Genomic DNA, 21,495 nt, shown 5'->3' with positions numbered 1-21,495 from the left:
CTGGAACCTCTTGGAGATCAGGGTCCCTAGGGTCTGGGATTATTTACAGATCCTGGGCTTCATGGCCTCAACCTTGGAATTGGTTCCTTGGAATTTGCTTATGTGACACCTCTTCAGAGGGCACTGCTTTCTCAGTGGTACCCAAAGTTGGAGCAGTTTCATCTCCCTCTTCCGCTTACCAAGTCATCCAGGACCAGTCTATTGTGGTGGCTTGCATGGGAAAATTTGACGTGAGAAGTAGATCTCGAGATACTGCCGTGTGTCAGTTCCAAGAGATGTAAGGCTAATGGTTGGTGGAAGAAAGATCGTATTCCATCAATCTATTCGAAATGAGGGCTGTGCAGTTGGCACTTCAGGCTTCCTCCCGCTTTTGAGCAATTGAGCGGTCCAAGTTCTCTCGGACAATGTGGCAACAGTAGCCTACATCAATCGCCAAGGGGGGCACCAAGAGTCAAGCGGTGGCTAGGGAAGCAGAGATGCTGATGTCCTGGGCGGAACAGAATCTCGCCCTGTTAGCGGCGTCACCTATAGCAGGTTCTGTCAATGTGCAGGCAGATTTTCTGAGCCGTCAGCAGTTGGACCTCGGAGAATGGGAGCCGTCAGATGAAGCGATGACCTTCATCTGAAAGTGGGGCAAACCTCACCTGGATCTAATGGCGACCCACAAGAATGCCAAGATGCCCCACTTCTTCAGTTACAGGGAGTTCAGGGCAAAAAGAGTGGATGCCGTAGTTCTGCCTTGGCCTCATGAAGTTCTGATTTACATGTTTCTGCCCTGGCATTTGGTGGGCAAGGTTCTCAGAAGAATAGAGATCCACCCAGGATGAGTGATTCTCGTGGCCCCGGAGTGGCCTCGCCAACTTTGGTTTGTAGATCTAGTCAGTCTCGCAGTGGACGATCCCCTGAGGCTGGTCCATCTGCAAAATCTTCTAAGGTAGGGCCCCATATTTTTCGATCAAGCGGATCACTTTTGTCTAGCGGCTTGGCTTTTGAAAGGAGGCAATTAAGAAAGAAAGGGTATCTGGAGGATGTTATTGCTACTCTGCTCCAAGCTCGCAAGATCTCTACCACACTGGCGTATGTAAGGGTGTGGAAGGTCTTTGAGTCCTGGTGTGCGGAACGGGATGTTGCCCCTAGGAGAGCGTCTGTGCCGCAGATCTTAGCCTTTATGCAGAAGGGTCTATCAAAAGGCCTGTCCTTCAATTCTCTGAGGGTTCAGGTGTCGGCCCTAGGCTGGCTGTTAGGCAAGGTTGAAGGAGCATTCTTGGCTGCTCATCCGGATGTCATGCCCTCCGAGTAGCGAAACACAGCCCCCTACTTGCCAGATTTGCCCTTCTTGGAGACTCAATCTCGTTCTCAAGAGCTTGTGTGCAGTGCCTTTTGAACCCTTTAAAAGGGCTACCATAAAAGATCTCAATTTGAAGGTTGTTTTCCTTGTGGCTATTTCTTCAGCTAGGCGAGCATCGGAATTCCAAGCCCTGTCTTGCAGAGAACCCTTTCTTCGGATTTCGGACTTCAGAGTATCTTTGCAGACAGTTCCCTCCTTTTTGCCTAAGGTCGTTTCGACGTTTCATTTGAGTCAGCAGTGTAACTTCTGACCTTTTCGAATCTGGAGGCTGATACGCCTCAGGCTAAGGAGTTGTGTTGTGATGGCTAGACGTCAGGAGAGCCTTGTTGCGATATCTGGAAGTCACTAACAGCTTCAGACTGTTGGATCACCCTGCCTAACCTTCCTTCCCCTTCCCCTTCCCCTCTCCACCCCGACCCCTAACACCTACCTAGTTACTCCAATTTTTTTTTATTTTTCTATTTACTGCTCCTCTGGAGCAGAAGCAAGTTACAGGTGCCGGCCGGCTGCCGGCACACGCTTCCCTAGGACAACATACAATGGCGCTGGCCAGGCCCGCCCCGCCCCCCTGGAGAGGCCTAGCACTTGTGCGCGTAATGGGGTTTAAACACGTGGCCAGCCCTGTTTTAAAATGTGTGTGGCACGCGCAAGGCCTAGTCATGTGTGTAAACCCTGTATTTTTATGTGCATGGGCCTTTGAAAATTTGGGCAAAAGTAAAGAGATGCTATTCTAGCCAAAAGAATATCTTTCAAAAAATGGAAAAGGAATTTGAAAGAAGAAAACAGGAAATGGTAAAAGTACCGACAAGTTAGATTCAAGGCATTGATAAAAAAACAAATATATAATTTGAAAAGAAACTTGCTGTGGAAGCAAAAACTCATAATAAAATCCTTTTCAGATACATTCAAGGCAAAAAGCCTACAAGGGAGTCATTTGGACCATTAGATGATCTACAAGGCCATAGCAGAGAGATTAAATGAATTCTTTGCTTCAGTTTTTACTGAGGAAGATGTAAGGCAGATACCTATAGTAACTTAATGATGGCAAAATAAGACCAAATGGTCCATCCAGTCTGCCCAGCAAGTTTCTTATGCATCTGCCGTTCTGTGCAGGTTACCCCCAGTCCTTTTATTAAGGGTAGCAATATTTACAATCAAAGTCAAACAACTGCCAAACCCATTACAAAATTATTGCTAGCAACATTTTTACAGTCAGACAATGCTGCTTGAACATGCTTTGCTTTTGGACTTGGCTGTAGAAGCAGTCCTGTGCTTTTTCCCTAATATCTGTGTATCACTGCCCCGGACAGTAAAAGTTGGGGCCCAGCATTGGCTGCCGTCTGAATCCAATTTCCTTTTTTCCCCCATGCTGGAAGTGATATTTAAAGGTGTTGATTCAGAAGAACTGAAATAAATCTCATTGAACCTGGAAGATGTAATAGGGCAAATTGAAAAACCAAAGAGTAGCAAATCACCTGGCCCAGATGGTATACATCCAGTGCTGAAAGAACTAAGAAATGAAATTGCAGACCTAATAGTTATCTGTAAACTTTCATTAGAATCAGCTATGGTACCTGAAGATTGGAGGGTGGTGAATGTAATGCCAGTTTTTATAACTGGTTCCACTACAGACTGATGAGCCTGACATCAGTGCCTGGCAAAATGGTTGAAACTATTATAAAGAACAAAATTACTGAACATATAGATAGGAATAATTTAATGGGACAAAGCCAAAATGGATTTAGCCAAGAGAAGCCTTGCCTCACCAATCTATTAAATGTTTTTTTGAAGGTATAAATAAATGTGAATAAAGGTGAGCAAGTTGATATAGTGCATCTGGATTTTCAGAAAGCATTTGACAAAGTCCCTCATGAAAGACTCTTGAAATTAAAAGGTCATGGGATAGGAGGTAATGTTCTATTGTGGATTGAGAACTGAATAAAAGACAGAAAACAGAGTATTTATGTATTTAAAAACGTTTCTATACCGTCGCTAAGTTATATACCATCGCAACGGTTTACAAATAGGCACATAGACTAAGGTATGTAAACGTAGGTTATCGTACATTCTAACAGGTGCCAATAAAGTTCAGTTACAATTTCATAAATAAAATCATTATTTGAGTAATGTTGGTCAAGTCCAGGTGTATTATTGAGTTACTATCTCTTTGAGATATTACTTCTTAAATGTAGGATTGAGTAAATTCATTCTCATCTGCATTACTCTGTACTTTCATTCTCTACCCTCCACACTCTTTAGTGAAGGCTTTTTTAAAGAGCCATGTTTTTAGATTTTTCTTAAAAGTTTTGAGATTATTCTGTAATCTGAGTTCGGGGGGCATCGTGTTCCATAGTATGGGCCCAGCCAATGATAAAGCCCTTTCTCTCACTTGGGTTAATTTTGCTGACTTTACTGAAGGGATTGTTAGTAGTGCTTTGTTTGCTGAGTGGAGGTTTCTTTGTGGAACTTGTACTCGTAAGGCTGTGTTTAGCCAGTCTGCTTCTTTATCATATATTAGTTTGTGTATGGTGCATAAGGCTTTGTATTTTATCCTGTATTCGATGGATAACCAATGTAAGTCTGCTAGAGTTCCGGTTATATGGTCCCTCCTCTTTTTTCCCGTCAGTATTCTGGCTGCAGTATTTTGAAGTATCTGGAGTGGTCTTATCGATGTGCTTGAGTAGGGCTAAATGGTCAGTTTTCTCAATGGAGAAAGGGGCATAGTGGAGTGCCCCAAGGATCTATACTGGAACAACTGCTTTTTAATATCTTTATAAATGACCTAGAAATGGGAACAATGAGTGAGGTGATCAAATTTGCTGTTGATACAAAATTATTCAAAGTCTTTAAATCAAGCATTCCAAATCTCCCATCTTATTTTTTAGTCTTCTAGCATTTGCATGCAGACATTTTAATGTATGTTTTTTGTTTGTATTAACAACCTGTTTGTCAGTTAATAGGAGTAATTTGGAATCTTTCTGCTCTGTTGGTCTTGAAGAGATTCATGGGCTACTTCAGCATTTATTGGGATGCCCTAACTTCCTTGTTATGTTAGTACCCTTCAAAGATACATTATTCTGAGTTACTGTGGGCTTTCCTCCATCATCTTGTGTAAAAGCTGCTCTATCTTATTTCTAAAGTTAGTGCCAGCAGCCTGGTTCCACTCTGGTTAAGGTGGAGACCATCCCATCATAATAGGCTCCCCTTCCCCAGAATATTCTCCAGGTCCTAACAAACCTAAAACCCTCATCTCATCCATGCATTGAGACTCTTCCTGCCTCTGGGTTCCCACATGTGAAATGGGAAGCATTTCTGAGCATGCAACCCTGGATGTTCTGGATTTTAATTTCTTATCAAAGAGCCTAAAATTAGTCTCCAGAACCTCCCTCCTGCACTTTCCTATGTCATTGATACTCACATGTATCATGACAGCCAGCACTCTCTAAAATCTTATCTAGGTGGCATCTGAAGTCTGCTATCTTCACACCAGGCAGGCAGGTTGCCAAGTGATCCTGATGCCCACTGACCAACCCAACTATCTACATTTCCTATTGATTTAATCACCCACTACAATGACCATTCTGACTTTTCCCTCCTGATCAAGGACCTCTGGGAAAAACATCCGTGGTTTCAGAGGATAAAGCATCACATGGAGGGAATGTCCTAATTTCAGGATTACTTTCTGCCACACCAAAGTGATGGTCTCCTTACAGGTGACCTTGATCCTCCAAAGCAGCACAAGGGCTGCTAGATTGGAGTTGTAATCGCTCTACTGTGTCCCTGAAGGTCTCCTCTATATACCTCTCTGTCTGCCTCATCTCTTCTAGATCTGCCACTCTGACCTCCAGAGATCAGACTTGTTCTCTGAGAGCCAGGAACTCTTTGCATCGGGTGCACACATGCAACTTCTCATCTACAGGTAGATAATCTTACATGTGGCACTCTGTGCAAAAGACTGGATAGCCACCATCTCTCTTCTGGGCTTCTGCCGGCATCTTAATTTGTTGAGCTGCTAAAGTATTAAAGACTGGTATGTCTTAATTCAAGGGTTTTTACATTTATTTATTAGATGTCTTTTAAAATCTATGGTTTTTACATTTGATAACTGGGTGATTATTGTTACTTTCTGAATGATCAGTAGCAGAGCTAAAATTAGTCAATCACTAAAAAAAAATCAGGGTTAATTTAATGCTATTTTAAGTGACTAATTGACTTATTTAGAAGGATTTCCTCCTAAGTTTGAGTGATAATCCATATATCAAAAAATGAGATAGGTGACTAGTTGCCCAGGAACCAGTACACTCACTTTCTCAGACTGAGTATCCGATCTCTTCAAACTCACAATTCAAGCACTAGCAAACAAATACTATCATTTACTAGCTCAGAGAATCAGTCTATTTTCCCACTACACAAACAATTCTAATACTGGCAAACTAATACTACCCTTAAAACTAAGAGACAATATAAACAACCAGCAATAGTTTAACCCTCCAAGAATGATTTTTTTTGTATTTTGTCTCAAGATTTAAGCACTGGTTCCCATCAAGTCCAAACTAAACACTATCAGAACTCCCTATGGACTGAGATTTACTCTGCTCTTACTTTCCTCTTTCTCTCTCTCTCTATCTATATATATGCCTTTGTTTAAAATGCAATTAGTTCAATCAAAACTACTTCAAAACAATCTCCTGTAAGTGATTTACATTGTAAATAGATTACAGTTGGTCCTCTCAGCCAATCCACCTTCCTGTTTCTTAACAATGCTTCTCCTCAACATCCTTTCAGATCAAACCCTAGTAACTAGTTGCCCTGGAGTCAGTATTCTCACCTTCTCAGGTCAAGTAAGTGACCTTTGCAAACTCACAATTCAAATACTGGCAAACAAATATTATCTTTTTACTAGCTCAGAGAATCAGTCTGTTTTCCCACTACAAAGACAAGTCTAACACTGGCAAGCAAATACTAACCTTAAAACTAACAGACAATATAAACAGCCAGTAATAATTTAACCCTCCAACATTTATTTATTTATTTTTTATTTTCTCAAGAGTTAAGTGCTTCTTCCCAGCAAATCCAAACTTAGAATCAGCAGATGAAGGCTCTGCTATCCGCACTCCCCCTGGACTTTAACCTACTGCAGCTTGTATTCCCAGGCAGTCACCCATCCAGGCACAAACCAGGCCCAGCACTGCTTGATTTCCGAGATCAGACAAGATCGGGCATACGCGGGGCACTGTGGCTGTCGGAGGCGTATTGTGTTTCATAGATAGGGTTGTTGCTACTTAAGTCTTGGGAGTTTGGTATGGTGAGTTTGCTATATAATTTCTGAGTAACTATTTTGCAGGTTATTATGCTGCATTACAGTGCCTAGTACTGGAGGGAGTTTGTGTTGCTGGTACTGAGGTGACATCAAAATGTGGATATTTTGTTTTGTATGGTGACTTGAAGGAGAAGCCTCCTAGTTCTGTAGGAGGAGTTTCTCTGAAACCCAGACATAGGGTTATTTATATTTGGGGTTCCATCCCGTCCTGTATAGATCTCATACTTCATTACTGTTGTCTGACCTAAGTGAGGGTGGGAACAGAAGGGCAGTGAGAGATGGCACCAGCAGGGTCTAGGGTGACCAACATCTGAATTTATAACTGGGAGAAGGATTAAGGGAAAGCTTGCATCGGGGGTCAGGAAAGAGGTGCAGGAGGGGTGCATGAGTGAAGCTGATATTTTTCACTGAGAAGGGAGTGGGGGAATGCCGATTTCAGTTTTAGCACAGGGCACTGGTTAGCCTAGAGCTGGCCCTATTCACATCTGTGTGTTTTTTTCCGAATTTGCTAGCAGATTCTGTTTTGTAAGCTGAATACTTTGTCGCTGATCAGTTGTTGAGCATGTGGGCCAGCAGAGGGTGCTGAGAAGCAGCAGATCCAGCATTCACTCCTCTGCTGTATGTTCAATATATTTTTATTGAGCGATTGCACACACAAAACACAATGCAACAGTAAAGAATATAACCAATACAGGAACACCATATATGCACATTAAATTGCCATGAAAACCTGAACACTCTTTTCAGGGATAACCCAACTAAATCGCAACGGTTCTCCCACCCCCTCCCCCCTCCCTTCCCGAGCACCTCCCCCCACCCCCAACCCCCCACCGAAGACCAGAAACCACTTCAAATACCGTCCAGACATTTCCACTAGAGCACAGTTAATCATTAAGAGCCAAGCTGCGAGCCCTATGAGGCAAAGATTGCAAATATGGCTCCCACGTAAGCAAGAAAAGCTTCCGTCGCTTGGGGTGAAGTCCGAGCATGAATCGCCTCCAACTGCATCAGTCTATGAAAGTGAATCCTCCACATCCAGAATTTCGGTGGGTCCGGGTCGCACCAGTGTAGTAGAATGATCTTCTTCCCCACTAGACCCGCCGTTTGAAGCAATATCCGTGGGCCAGACTCTGCCACCAGGAAGCGGGTAATGCAATGAAGTAACCAAAGATAAGGAGACATTGGTAGCTGAACCCCCACCAGCCCCCCTAAGTACAAAGCAATGCGCCTCCAATAGTTCACTATTGGGGGACATCCCCAGAAAACATGAGCCAGGGTCCCCAGCCCCACCCGACAGCGTGGACACTGGGCTGTGCTGATGATGCCCGCTTTATAAGCCAACTGTGGTGCCAAATACGCCCGGCTTAAAAATTTGAGATGCATCTCCCGAAAGTACATGTTTCCAGTAATCTGAAGAACGCTTCGTAAACTATGCAAGTAAATACGGGAGGTCATCAAAATATACCATCGCGGTTCCAGCGATCTACAGGAATGACGCTGGCCTCCTTATGGGAGTACCTAGTCAGCTGCCTGTAGTAACTGGACATAGAGGGTTCTTCAGTATGGTCAAATTGAAAAAACCCATTCAAGGCTTGGAACACTCTCATATGTTGAGCTGGAGGACCCAGGCTGCGCAGATAATGTCCCAATTGCACATATCCAAAGAAATGCTTCTTGGGCAGCCCATACAGTTCACACATTCTGGTAAAGGATAGAAGCTGTCCCGTGTCATCTAAGGCGTGTCCCAAATATATTACCCCTTTCTGCTCCCAGATCCTAAAGTAAGAAGTGGTAGACCCTGGGGTAAAGTCCAGATTCCCCCTGATGGGGGTGAAGCACGTGCAATGATTGGGAAGGCCCAGAAGGTGAGTGATAAGCCTCCATGTTTTCCGTACAGGCTGTACTAACGGGTGCGTCACCAACGTTGGTGGAATCTTGGTAGAAGAATTCATAAGAATGTAACTCAAAGCGACCGGTCTGGTAAACGTGGCCTCAGCTGTGATATTTAAGAAAGGGGATTTCCCCAGTAGCCAGCCCCTAATCAAGCGAGAGTTAGCTGCCAACCCATAGCGCAACAGATTAGGGCAGAGCTTTCCAAACTTTTCATGTTGGTGACACACTTTTTAGACAAACATAATTTCACGACACGGTAATTCAGTCTACCAGCAAACCAGAGGTTAAAGGTTAAACGAACGAAACATATTTCGACAATTTATGTATGTTTCCTTAAATATATACATAAATAAAATGTTTCACGACACAACCTATCTCATGAAAACCTTAAATTTATATTATTTATTTTATTTATTTTATTTAAAGGCTTTTATATACCGGAGTTCATGCACTAGTGCATACCACTTCGGTTTACACGGAACAAGGAACAGAAAATTACATCAAACAGATTGAACAATTAAACAAATATACAATTACATCTTAATCAATTAAACAAATATACAATTACATATTAAAAATATATATTCCAAGATTCATGTTGTTATTATAATTTATGAGAAACAATAATAAAACAAATTGTCTGTCCCCCACACCCTCATCTCTCTCCTCCCCCCAGCACATGTCTGGCCCCCACACACTCATATCTCTCCCCCTCAAGCACATGTCTGTCCCCCCAGCACGTTTGCCCCCCACTCACTCATCTCTCTCTCCCCAGCACATGTCTGGCCCCCACACTCATGTACCTCGTCTTTTTGATTGTTGCCAGTTAAGTGCTTCACTCCCTTCCATGATCACCAGACACTGCTGCTTGCAGTCAGTACTCCTCATGGCCAGGCCTCATCGGCAGCAGCAGCCAATGCAAGGATGGCTGGGCTCGTTCCACCCACCAAGCTCCCCCAAAATACGCAATTGACAGCAAAAATCACCCAATAATAAGCAACCCATAAACTGAAAAAAAAAAGTGAATCTCTAGGAAAAAAAAAGCCCAAACTCGCATCAGAGTTGACCGGGCTTGCGCGACACACCTGCACCACACACAGTTTGGAAAGCTCTGGATTAGGGATACCCATACCCCCCCAACGCCAAGGGTTTTGTAACTGACGCAATGGCAATCTGGCCTTTTTCCCATGCCAAATCACTCCTCTGCTGTAAAGTTATTTGTGAACTGTGACAAGTTACATGTGATTGGATACTTTTCAGAGGAATTAACCCAGCTGATCAGAATTTGGATTTTTGTTATGAAAGTGACATTAACTAAAATGTAGCTTTTATTACTTTTATGTTTTCTGTAAGGACATGACACCATCCCTCTAGCCAGGGACAAGTTATGGTTGCTCCTTCCTCTCACCAATGTGATTTATGTAAATACTGTTTACCTTTACCCTTAATCTGACCCTCACTCTGTAACTGCCCCTAGCCACAGTTTCCAAATACAGTATTGTGGTCAAAGACAATTATTTTTGTTTGTTTTTTTTTTTATCACTTCAAGCAGAGTTTTAAATCAGAAGCGTTTGTGTTTTCCCCTTATGCAGAATATCTTGAGTTAAAATAATAGGCCCAGATTTGGATTGTGGACTTATTTTTTTTTGTATTTAGAAGAGATTTATGTTCTCACACTGTAAAAGAAGGGAATTGGCAAATGAAATGCCTAGCTTTTCATTTGTAGTCCTACTAATATAATATAATTTTGGTAGGTTTAAAGAGGAAATAACTACTTCCCTCTATGGGCCTGATTAATCAGTCTTTTCCCACAGAGGCAGAATGGGGAGGAAAGCCTTCTTGAATTGGGTGTTGTGGTGGTATCCCCGTAGGTTGGGGTTTAATAACATGATGATAATTTTGGAGTTTTCACTCTCTGATCATAAATGTAATGAAATTATGAACATACCAAAAAAACTTAATCTTCTTCTGCTGTCTCTCTGTCTCTCTCACCACCAAAGTTGCTAACATTTGGTTTCTTAGTTTTCAAAAAAAAAGGTAATTTGTTACATTTCCAAATTTTTTTTTTTTTTTTAGTGTTTTCTGTTCTACATTAGTGCACAGGCCAGGGTTTTATATATGTAGTGAGAGGCTACCCCAAGTTATATATCTTTAGTGTTTAAAGTTTTACTTTTTGAAATTTTAGAGAAATTTGGGCTTAAGATTCAAAATAAAACATGATGATAGAAAAAGACCATGCGGCCTATCTGATTTGCCCATCCACATAACTGCTCAGCTCTGCAATCCCTGCCATTCCCATGCTTTCTTGGTGCTGGCCTTTGTCTCCACTACATCCACTGGGACTCTGCAAATGCACAATAAAAAGAAATCTGAAAAAATCCATAGCATTATCTTCATAGGAATGTAGTATGGAGCTAAATATTGATATTAGTGACCCATTGGTCACTAATATCAATTACATAATTGACAAACATATTACAAACCTGTTGTATGTAAAGCCTGTTGCTAATTTATTGTTTACTGTAAACCGTGGTGATGTATATCTATACGTACCACGGTATATAAGAATCTCTAAATAAATAAATAAATTGGTCATGGCAGAGCTAGACATTGGCTAGTTCTCGTTGCCCTGGCTAGTGAAGTTGGACTATGGAGAAGCCAAAAGCCTTCAGTTTCTCCTCCCTGAGCATTAGATGCTAAGTGATGCCTTGGCCTGCTGAATCTGATGCTTTGGTGACTATCATGATATAATATCTCCATGGAAACTGGCATTAATTATTAGTGTTAATGCTTACAGTAGTTTAATGTTCCTTGGCAAAGAAATGTGGGCAACAAAGAAGACACATTCACGTCAAGGACCAGGAGATTAGTGCATCTTGAAAGCATTGACATAAGTGTACAAACCAGGTCCTCTAGATCTGGAAACAGGCCTGGTTTTCAGAAATCAGATACTGAGTATTCATCAAGTTTATTTGCATATAGTTGGTTTGAGAATCGGGTCTTCGAAGTTTCCGCTCTGGGCGGGCGGGCGGCTACGTACAGCAGTTTTATGTTGCGAGCTGGCCTTCGCTGGATTCACCAGCTTCAGATGGATAAGCCCTTGTCTGCTGCTGAGGCTGTGCAGGCCGGGCGCATTCCACTCGTTCGCAGGTGGCCTCCTAGGTCGAATGTCAGTAAGTATTGCCGCAAGAGATCTGTAGGGCGGCTACTTGGAAGTCTTTGCACACCTTTGTCAGGAATTACCAGCTGGATGTCCAGGACCCCAGATACTAGGGGGTTTGGAGAGTGTGTGCTTCGAGTGGGACTCTCGAGGTCCCACCCTGGGTAGGGAAGCTTTGGAACATCCCAGGAGTCTGGACTGATCCGGGGATGTACAGGGAAAGGAAGATTGGTTCTTACCTGCTAATTTTCATTCCTGCAGTACCACGGATCAGCCCAGAGTCCCACCCAGTGTCTCTTTATTGTATATCTACTATGAAGAAAGGCATAGGTTCTTCTATGAAGAAGGAAGCAGGTTCTTGTCGGTTCTGTTCAGAGTTTAACTGTTCACGGTTCCTCTCCCTGCTGTTCAATTTGGGGAAGGGCTAATTGTTACTCATTCGCTTGGGTATATTTCAATACTGAAGGACTGCAGGTGGCACACTGGGTTATGTACAGTGTCAGTGAAACTTTCTCTGTCTTCATCTGCTGGCAAAACCCAGAAGTCTGGACTGATCTGTGGTACTACAGGAACGAAAATTAGCAGATAAGAACCAATTTTCCTTTTATTTGCTTAACTCCTTGGAAAATTCACTCCATAGTTTTATGCACATAAATGCATGATTGAAAATTGCTACAATATATGCTACTTTTACATATATAATGCCTCCTCTATGAATATGTATGAGATTGATTTATTTTAAAAAAAAATATAATGCACACTCATTCAGGACATATTTGAGGTGAGTAACAAACATAAAAATATGACCAACAGTAGTATGTACAACAATTACATTTGCAAATAATATGCTGTGCAGGTTATTTCCTTAATTACTATGTATACCCTGGCAGTCCACTGTGTGCAAGTATATCTCATGCATATTCATTGTGAATATCCTGAAGACCAAGCAGTTTGTGGCTTTTGTGGACTGAACTTGGCCAGACCTGACTTTAGTCGGTCAGAATGTATCCGAAAATGCACCAAATACCTTGGCCACTCTGTGGCCTTACTAAATATTAGCCCCTATGAAACAATGCACCTACGTAAATGTCGTGCTGTGGTCAGAAAGCCTGTCTCAACGCTTACATTCTGGTTTACTGCAGTGCCGAGAAGCTCCAGGAGGAGAAGAACAGGAGCCTAGAAGATGCTTTGAGGTGCCGTGAGCTAGCAGTGAGGAACATCGAGGATACTTACGACCAGAAGCTTAAGAATGAGCTCCTGAAGTACAGTATTTTAATTATGATTATTATTATTTTTTATTTAACATTACAAACTTTGTTTTCAAGACCTTGGATAAAGATAACCCCCTTCTCGCTGATTATTTTGGTCTGGATTTGTTGGTCTCATGCTGTGTTGTATCCTCTGTGTGATTGTAAATCATTGGAGGAGACTTTGGCATGCGGAAAGTAAAACTGTATTTTTTCGCATTATACCAACATGCAGAATGGGAGAGAAGTCTTGAAATAGCGTTCATTCACTTTTGTATAGGTTACTTGTGTTGTTCTAGTAGGGTACAATTGTATTTATTTATTACATTTATATTCCTCAGCATCCGTACAATATGACCTGTGTGGATCACAAATAAACATCCTTAATAAAACATAAGACAAAAAAACCGATACTCAACACATCTTTTCCTAAAGACCTGTTTAAGAAGTTATGTTTTATTAATTATTGGCCAGTACACATATAGTTATTATTCATCTGGCAGTTTCCTCCTGCCTCTTTGTATTTCTAGCTCAATCAGAACCAGGGCTGGCATTTGATAGATGAGCCTAAAATTTGCAATTACCTGGGAATTTTTCCCCTATTTGCTATTCCGCCAGGGCCCATGTACCACGGTTCCTCCTAGAACCTGGCAATCATGGATTCTGAACTTAATCACTAGGTGTCGCCCTTGAGTGATGACTGTGATTTCCCCCCCTCGCCCATGGAGAGGGTGCTGTAAATGCTGAGTCTGGAATAGCATGGCAGTGGGCAGCGATATTTTAAGGCTCCTATTTCATAGCAATTTGAGCCATTCCAACTTTAGGGTTAACCTAATTAGCCGCCTCTGAGTCTTGTGTAAAGGGATAGCCAGGGACAACTTATCTTTTCAGGTGCAACTGTGCAAGCTGGAATGACTCCTCCGGCTATGCAGTCAGTGGGAGTCTTAAAATATTCCCCACTAACAAAGAATTTCCTGGCGTGTAGCCAGATGGACTCAGTACGAATGGGATAGTATCCGCGTGCTAGCAGTTGGAGACGGATCTGACGTCAGTATGGGGGCGTATATAGCCCCACAGGAAGCGCAGCGACTCAGTAATTTCCGTCTCCAAAGCAGTTTGGAGTGCCTGCACGCTAGTTGAGCGTGCTTTCCAAGACTACTTTGATTTTTTCTCTTTTTTCTCATTTCAGATTCTATTTCGTTGTTTCTTGCCTATTTAGGCTTAGAGCCCCGCGCTCCTGTGGTAGATACCCTCGGGTTCCTCCCCCAGCGAGCTCCCGGGGTGATTGCCGTGCTCCCCCGGTGGGAAAGTCCTCGGTCCTGCCGAGCCGCAGCAGTGACATAGCCCCCGAACGACGTTCGGGTGTAGCCTACGAGGCCCTCGGTCCCGGCGTGGACAAGGTAGCGGGTGCATATCCTCACTTGCGGTGGCGAGGTGCTCCCTTCCCCCGCAGCCGGAGACCGCTTGTGTTCCAGCCGAGGAGCGCCGACGCTGGTAAGCTGCACGCCCTTCCTACGGGTCTCCGAAGCACAGAGGATCGGCGGCGTGGCACGCCGTGGAGGACGCCATCTCGGGCCTGTTCAGGTACTCCGCGCCCGTAATAGGCGCGGCTTTTCTTCCTCCTTTTGAGTTTCTAGCTTATTGTGGGCCTATTGCATGCCACTGAGCGTATAACGCTAGCCGCCTATTGCTGAACGCCTATTGCATGCAGATTGAGCGTATACTGCTGACCGCCTATTGCTTAAAGCCTATTGAATGCATATTGTGCGTATACTGCTGACCACCTATTGCTGAACGCTTATTGAATGCAGATTGGGCATATACTGCTGACCGCCTATTGAATGCATATTGTGCGTATACTGCTGACCGCCTATTGCTGACAGCCTATTGAATGCAGATTGGGCATATCCTGCTGACCGCCTATTTCTGAAAGTCTATTGCATGCCTATTGAACGTATACTGCTGTCCGCCTATTGCTGAAAGCCTATTGAATGCAGATTGCGCATATACTGCTGACCGCCTATTGCTGAATGCCTATTCAATGCATGTTGAACGTATACTGCTGACCGCCTATTGCTGAATGCCTATTCAATGCATATTGAGCGTATACTGCTGACCGCCTGTGACTGAGGCCATTCTGCGTACATTGCTGCCGCTTATTATTATTAAGCGCATGTTATATTACGCGCCTTTTGCTGCCGCATATTATTGTTGAGCGCCTGTTGTATTAAGCGCCTTTTGCTGCCGCATATTATTATTGAGCGCCTGTTGTATTCAGCGCCTTTTGCTGCCGCATATTATTGTTGAGCGCCTGTTGTATTACGCGCCTTTTGCTGCCGCATATTATTATTGAGCACCTGTTGTATTAAGCGCCTTTTGCTACCGCATATTATTGTTGAGCGCCTTTTGCTGCCGCATATTATTGTTGAGCGCCTGTTGTATTACTCGCCTTTTGCTGCCGCATATTATTGTTGAGCGCCTGTTGTATTACGCGCCTTTTGCTGCCGCATATTATTATTGAGCGCCTGTTGTATTAAGCGCCTTTTGCTGCCGCATATTATTGTTGAGCGCCTGTTGTATTACGCGCCTTTTGCTGCCGCATATTATTGTTGAGCGCCTGTTGTATTAAGCGCCTTTTGCTGCCGCATATTATTGTTGACCGCCTGTTGTATTACGCGCCTTTTGCTGCCGCATATTATTGTTGAGCGCCTGTTGTATTACGCGCCTTTTGCTGCCGCATATTATTGTTGACCGCCTGTTGTATTACGCGCCTTTTGCTGCCGCATATTATTGTTGAGCGCCTGTTGTATTACGCGCCTTTTGCTGCCGCATATTATTGTTGAGCGCCTGTTGTATTACGCGCCTTTTGCTGCCGCATATTATTGTTGAGCGCCTGTTGTATTCAGCGCCTTTTGCTGCCGCATATTATTGTTGAGCGCCTGTTGTATTCAGCGCCTTTTGCTGCCGCATATTATTGTTGAGCGCCTGTTGTATTACGCGCCTTTTGCTGCCGCATATTATTGTTGAGCGCCTGTTGTATTACGCGCCTTTTGCTGCCGCATATTATTGTTGAGCGCCTGTTGTATTAAGCGCCTTTTGCTGCCGCATATTATTGTTGAGCGCCTGTTGTATTACGCGCCTTTTGCTGCCGCATATTATTGTTGAGCGCCTGTTGTATTCAGCGCCTTTTGCTGCCGCATATTATTGTTGAGCGCCTGTTGTATTACGCGCCTTTTGCTGCCGCATATTATTGTTGAGCGCCTGTTGTATTCAGCGCCTTTTGCTGCCGCATATTATTGTTGAGCGCCTGTTGTATTAAGCGCCTTTTGCTGCCGCATATTATTGTTGAGCGCCTGTTGTATTCAGCGCCTTTTGCTGCCGCATATTATTGTTGAGCGCCTGTTGTATTACGCGCCTTTTGCTGCCGCATATTATTGTTGAGCGCCTGTTGTATTACGCGCCGCTTGCTGCCGCATATTATTGTTGAGCGCCTGTTGTATTACGCGCCGCTTGCTGCCGCTTTTTCTTATTGAGCGCCTATCACTCGATGGAGTGGGACGCAGCGGAGTCTGCGGCGCCGGCGCCCCCTACCTCGGGCATTGCAGCCCTTGGCCTCTGCTCTGCATGCCAGCTTCGGGCCACATGCAGTGATGAGCCAGACTCGCTTTGTGCCCAATGTGAGGAGGCCGTGCGACCCTCGGGTCTGGACCAGCCACGGTTTGTGGACAGTTCCCCAGGGGCTACCCCGGAGTTAGGGGGCAGTCTCGACCAATCAGGAGTCCCGGGGGAGCTTGTACCCCGGCACTTTGAGGCTGCTTCAATTTCCTGGGTGGATCTCTTTAAGGGAATTCATGCTTTTGTACAGATGCAAACGGCTGCCCAGCCTGGCCAGGCGGTTTAGGCTGTTCCTGTCATTCCTGCGGTGGCTGCGCCTGCGGCGCCTGCTGCGCCTGCTGCTGCGGTGGCGGTTCCTGCAGATCCGGTTCCTGGGCCATCATGCCCGTATCGTGAGCGGGACTTCCCGCTGCTGGACAGTCCGGATCAGTTGGACCAGGAGGTCTCACCGGACGAATCCGAGCTCCCGGACGAAGGGGACCTTCCTCCAGGGACTGAGCCATATTGAACCATGAGGCGGTTCTTCCCTAAGGAGGATCTCTCCGACCTGGTGTCTCGGTGCCTGGCGGAATTGGATATTACAGGTCCCAGCGCTTCGGTGCCCCCGGCGCAGAACCCCCTGCTGGAAGGTCTTCGTCCTACAGCCCACCATTTTCCTTTCTTACATGCGGCACAACAACTGATCGATTTGGAATGGGCGGCACCAGCGGCTGCCTTCAAAGGGGGTCGGGCGCTAAGGGGCATGTACCCATTGGCACCGGCTATACAGGAGCTGCTGGCGTGCCCTCAGGTGGACGCCTTGATTAGTGCTGTGGTCAAGCGCACTACCATTCCCGTAGAAGGGGGGACAGCCCTCAGGGAGCCTCATGACCGGCGACTGGGCGCCATTCTGCGACAGACCTTTGAGGTGGCAGCTTTATCCTTGCGGATCGCCACCTGCTGCACGGTGGTGACGCGTGCCTGTTTGTCACAGGTTCGGAACAACGCTCCAGCGGCGGACATGGAACCCGCTCTTTCCTTTCTTGCAGATGCGGCTTCAGACTTGGTCCGCACGACGGCTAAAGGGATTTCATCCTCCGTGGCCGCCAGGAGGCAGCTCTGGATCCGAAAATGGTCAGCGGATGCGCCTTCCAAAACACGCCTCACTAGATTGCCCTTTAAAGGCTCCTTTCTTTTTGGCAGCGACCTTGACAAGCTGGCCAGTGCATGGGGCACCTCTCCAGTGCCCAGATTGCCGGAAGATCGGTTCCGAAGGGGCCAGCGCGCCTTTCCAAGGCCCTCCAGGGGCAGGGGATCACAGCGCTTTGTTCTTTACAGGGGTCGCTACCAGGCGCCACGTCCTCCGGCCAGGAATCAGTTTTTTCGGGCCAAGCAGCATCGGAGGGGAGCAGGCCCGGGCTCGGGTCCCGCCCGCGCCTCCCAATGAGAATGCGCCGACTCATCTGGGGGACGAAGCCATAGGGGGCAGGTTGGCCCTCTTCTACCCCAGGTGGGTCGAGATTACGTCGGACCAGTGGGTCCTCGCCGTGATCCGGGAGGGATATTACCTGGACTTTCATCATCTCCCCCCGGACAAGTTTGTGGAATCTTCCTGTCCCACGCACAAGAAGGCGGCATTGGAAGCCACACTGGCGAGGCTCTTGTCCTTGAAAGCCATCATCCCAGTACATGCCTGGGAAGTGAATTCTGGTCATTATTCCATCTATTTCATGGTACCCAAGAAAGGGGGTACCTTTCGGCCTGTCCTGGACCTCAAGTCAGTCAATCGATACTTGCGCGTCCCGCGGTTTCGCATGGAAACTCTACGCTCCGTCAAGGCCGCCGTCCAGCCAGGAGAATTCCTCACGGCATTGGACCTGTCAGAAGCATACCTGCATATCCCGATCCATCCGGATCATCAGCGCTACCTACGCTTCAAAGTCCTGGGCCGCCACTTCCAGTTTCGGGCTCTGCCCTTCAGGTTGGCAACGTCGCCACGGACATTCACCAAGGTGGTGGTAGTGGTAGCGGCGGCGCTCAGGCGGGAAGGGATTCTAGTCCATCCCTAACTAGACGACTGGCTGATCAGGGCGAAATCACAAGAGGAGAGCCTGCGGACTACCGACAGAGTGATCGCCCTCCTGGAAAGTTTGGGCTGGGTGGTCAATCTCAGCAAGAGCTGTCTGCAGCCTTCCCAGTCCATAGAGTATCTGGGAGTACAGTTCGACACCCGGGCGGACACGGTCAGTCTTACGACCAAGAGACAGTTGAAGCTTCGGCACCGTCTCCAGTATCTGATGAGAGCCAGTCGGCTCATTGCCTGGGATTATCTGCAGGTTCTGGGTCTCATGGCATCCACCCTGGAAGTAGTGCCTTGGGCGCGGGCCCATATGAGACCTCTACAGCATTCCCTGCTCTCTCGCTGGAGCCCCCGTCGACGGGACTATTCCACGCACCTTCCTCTACCGGCCAGAGTTCGGACCGAGCTGCGGTGGTGGTTGCAGTCCAACCACCTGAGCAGGGGGTCGAAGATGTCCTCGCCCACGTGGACCTTGCTCACCTCGAATGCCAGCCTGAGTGGCTGGGGCGCTCATTGCGAGGAACTCACCGCGCAAGGGCGATGGAGCAGAGAGGAGTCGACGTGGAACATCAATCGCCTGGAGGCCCGAGCAGTCCGTTTGGCATGCCTTCGATTCGCTCACAGACTGCGGCACAGAGCGGTCAGGGTGATGTCCGACAACGCCACCACGGTGGCCTACATCAACCGGCAGGGTGGAACCAGAAGCCGACAGGTATCTCTGGAGGTCGCCCCACTGATGGTTTGGGCGGAGGCGAATCTGCCTGACATCTCCGCCGTCCACATTGCTGGGAAGGACAATACCACAGCCGACTTCCTCAGCAGAGAAAGCCTGAATCCAGGAGAGTGGCGGCTGTCCCCCACAGCTTTCCAGATGATTGTCGATCATTGGGGGATTCCGGCCATGGATTTACTGGCGGACAAGTCCAATGCTCAAGTACCCAGATACTTCAGCCGCCGGCGCGACCCGTTCTCGCAGGGCATCGATGCCCTGGTCCAGCCGTGGCCTCCCGGGACTCTCCTATACGCCTTTCCTCCGTGGCCTCTGCTGGGCGCCCTCATCCACAAGATTCGGACACACCGGGGCCTAGTTCTTCTAGTGGCACCAGACTGGCCAAGAAGACCCTGGTACGCGGACATGAGAAGACTACTGGCAGGGGAACCTCTTCCCCTGCCTCCTCTCCGGGACCTTCTACGTCAAGGTCCCATTCTACACGAGGATCCGGCTCAATTCTCTCTTACGGTCTGGCCCTTGAGAGGGCTAGATTGAAGAAGAAGGGTTACTCTGAGCCCGTGATTGCTACCCTCCTCCGGGCTCGCAAGTTTTTCACATTCCTCACATACATCCGGATCTGGAGAGTATTTGAAGCAGGGTGCGACACTCATGGCACCAATCCACATGCGACCACAATTCCTAATGTGTTGGATTTCCTGCAGGATGGACTTCAGAAGGGTCTGTCCCTCAGCTCCATCAAGGTTCAGGTGGCTGCGCTGTCTTGCTATGGTCCCAGGAGGGATGGCAAGACCATCGCCAGGCACCCAGATGTTTCTCGCTTCCTGCTGGGAGTCAAGCATATTCATCCGCCACTGAAGTGGCCTGTGCCTTTGTGGCACCTCAACCTCGTTTTGGATTTCCTCGCCGGCTCCACCTTCAGACCCCTTCGGTGCCTGCCTCTTTGTTCTCTCACCTTGAAGATGGTATTCTTGCTGGCGGTGTGTTCAGTGCGCCGCATCTCCGAGTTGCAGGCACTGTCCTGCCGTGATCCCTTTCTTCGGATCACTCCAGAGGCTATCCACCTTCGTACGGTTCCCTCCTTTCTGCCTAAGGTGGTTTCACAGTTTCATCTTAATCAAACCATATCCTTGCCTACCACGGCGGGTTTGCGGAAATCTGAAGAAGGTCGTTTATTACGCCATCTCGACATCGGCAGAGTGCTGCCCAGGTATCTGGAACTTACCCAAGACCTACGAAAGACGGACCATCTGTTCGTTCTGTACAGCGGGACGACGCAAGGTGACGCGGCCTCGCGGCCCACCATCGCCCGCTGGATTAAAGAAGTCGTTCGAGCCGCCTACGTGGAGGCTGGGAAGGCTCCGCATCTACAGGTCAAGGCTCATTCTACCAGGGCCCAAGCGGCATCTTGGGCTGAATCACGGATGCTGTCTCCAGCAGACATCTGTAAAGCAGCGACATGGTCCTCCCTTCATACCTTTTCCAGGTTCTACCGTCTGGATGTCCAGGCCAGGGAGGACTCACTTTTGCGAGGGTGGTTTTGCATGGTCCTCAGGCAGCCTCCCACCCAGGTGGGAGGTAAAGCTTTTGTACATCCCATTCGTACTGAGTCCATCTGGCTACACGCCAGGAAATGTTTAGATTACTTACCTGGTAATCTTCTTTTCCTTAGTGTAGACAGATGGACTCAGCATCCCGCCCCGCTGCCTGTGTGCATGAGTTTCACCGATTCCAGGTAAGCCATACCTTTGTTTACATGAGAGCGTGCACTCTACCAGGTGTCGCCGCTTTCCGGTTGGGAACGCTGGCGGTCTCCAGCCACTGTCAATCGGTCAGGGGAATCCTGTTTTCACTTTCACTTTTCACTGAGCGTCAGTACACACATCCATAACAGCTTTTGCAAGGAAGATTACTGAGTCGCTGCGCTTCCTGTGGGGCTATATACGCCCCCGTACTGACGTCAGATCCGTCTCCAACTGCTAGCACGCGGATACTATCCCATTCGTACTGAGTCCATCTGTCTACACTAAGGAAAAGAAGATTACCAGGTAAGTAATCTAAACATTATGATCAAGAAAGTCTGTTATGTAATGAGTGTTCCTTTCTAGCAATCAATGCTTTAA

The 21,495-nt window shown here is 46.7% G+C and overlaps 1 protein-coding gene across 4 annotated transcripts in view; it reads left to right on the top strand.

Moving 5' to 3' along the window:
- The window catches only part of OFD1 (OFD1 centriole and centriolar satellite protein), a 134,884-nt gene that overhangs the window by 34,610 nt on the left and 78,779 nt on the right, over window positions 1–21,495 (top strand). For all 4 annotated transcript variants that reach the window (XM_029604569.1, XM_029604568.1, XM_029604567.1 and 1 more), the window contains exon 10: window positions 12,864–12,983. In XM_029604569.1, coding sequence (XP_029460429.1) covers window positions 12,864–12,983 — 120 coding nt within the window. The remainder of the gene's footprint in view (window positions 1–12,863; window positions 12,984–21,495) is intronic.

Source organism: Rhinatrema bivittatum, chromosome 5, assembly GCF_901001135.1.
Source record: "Rhinatrema bivittatum chromosome 5, aRhiBiv1.1, whole genome shotgun sequence".
Lineage (NCBI taxonomy): Eukaryota > Metazoa > Chordata > Amphibia > Gymnophiona > Rhinatrematidae > Rhinatrema > Rhinatrema bivittatum.
The sequence above is the reverse complement of the archived record's forward strand: the minus strand, read 5'-3'. Positions and strand labels throughout refer to the sequence as shown.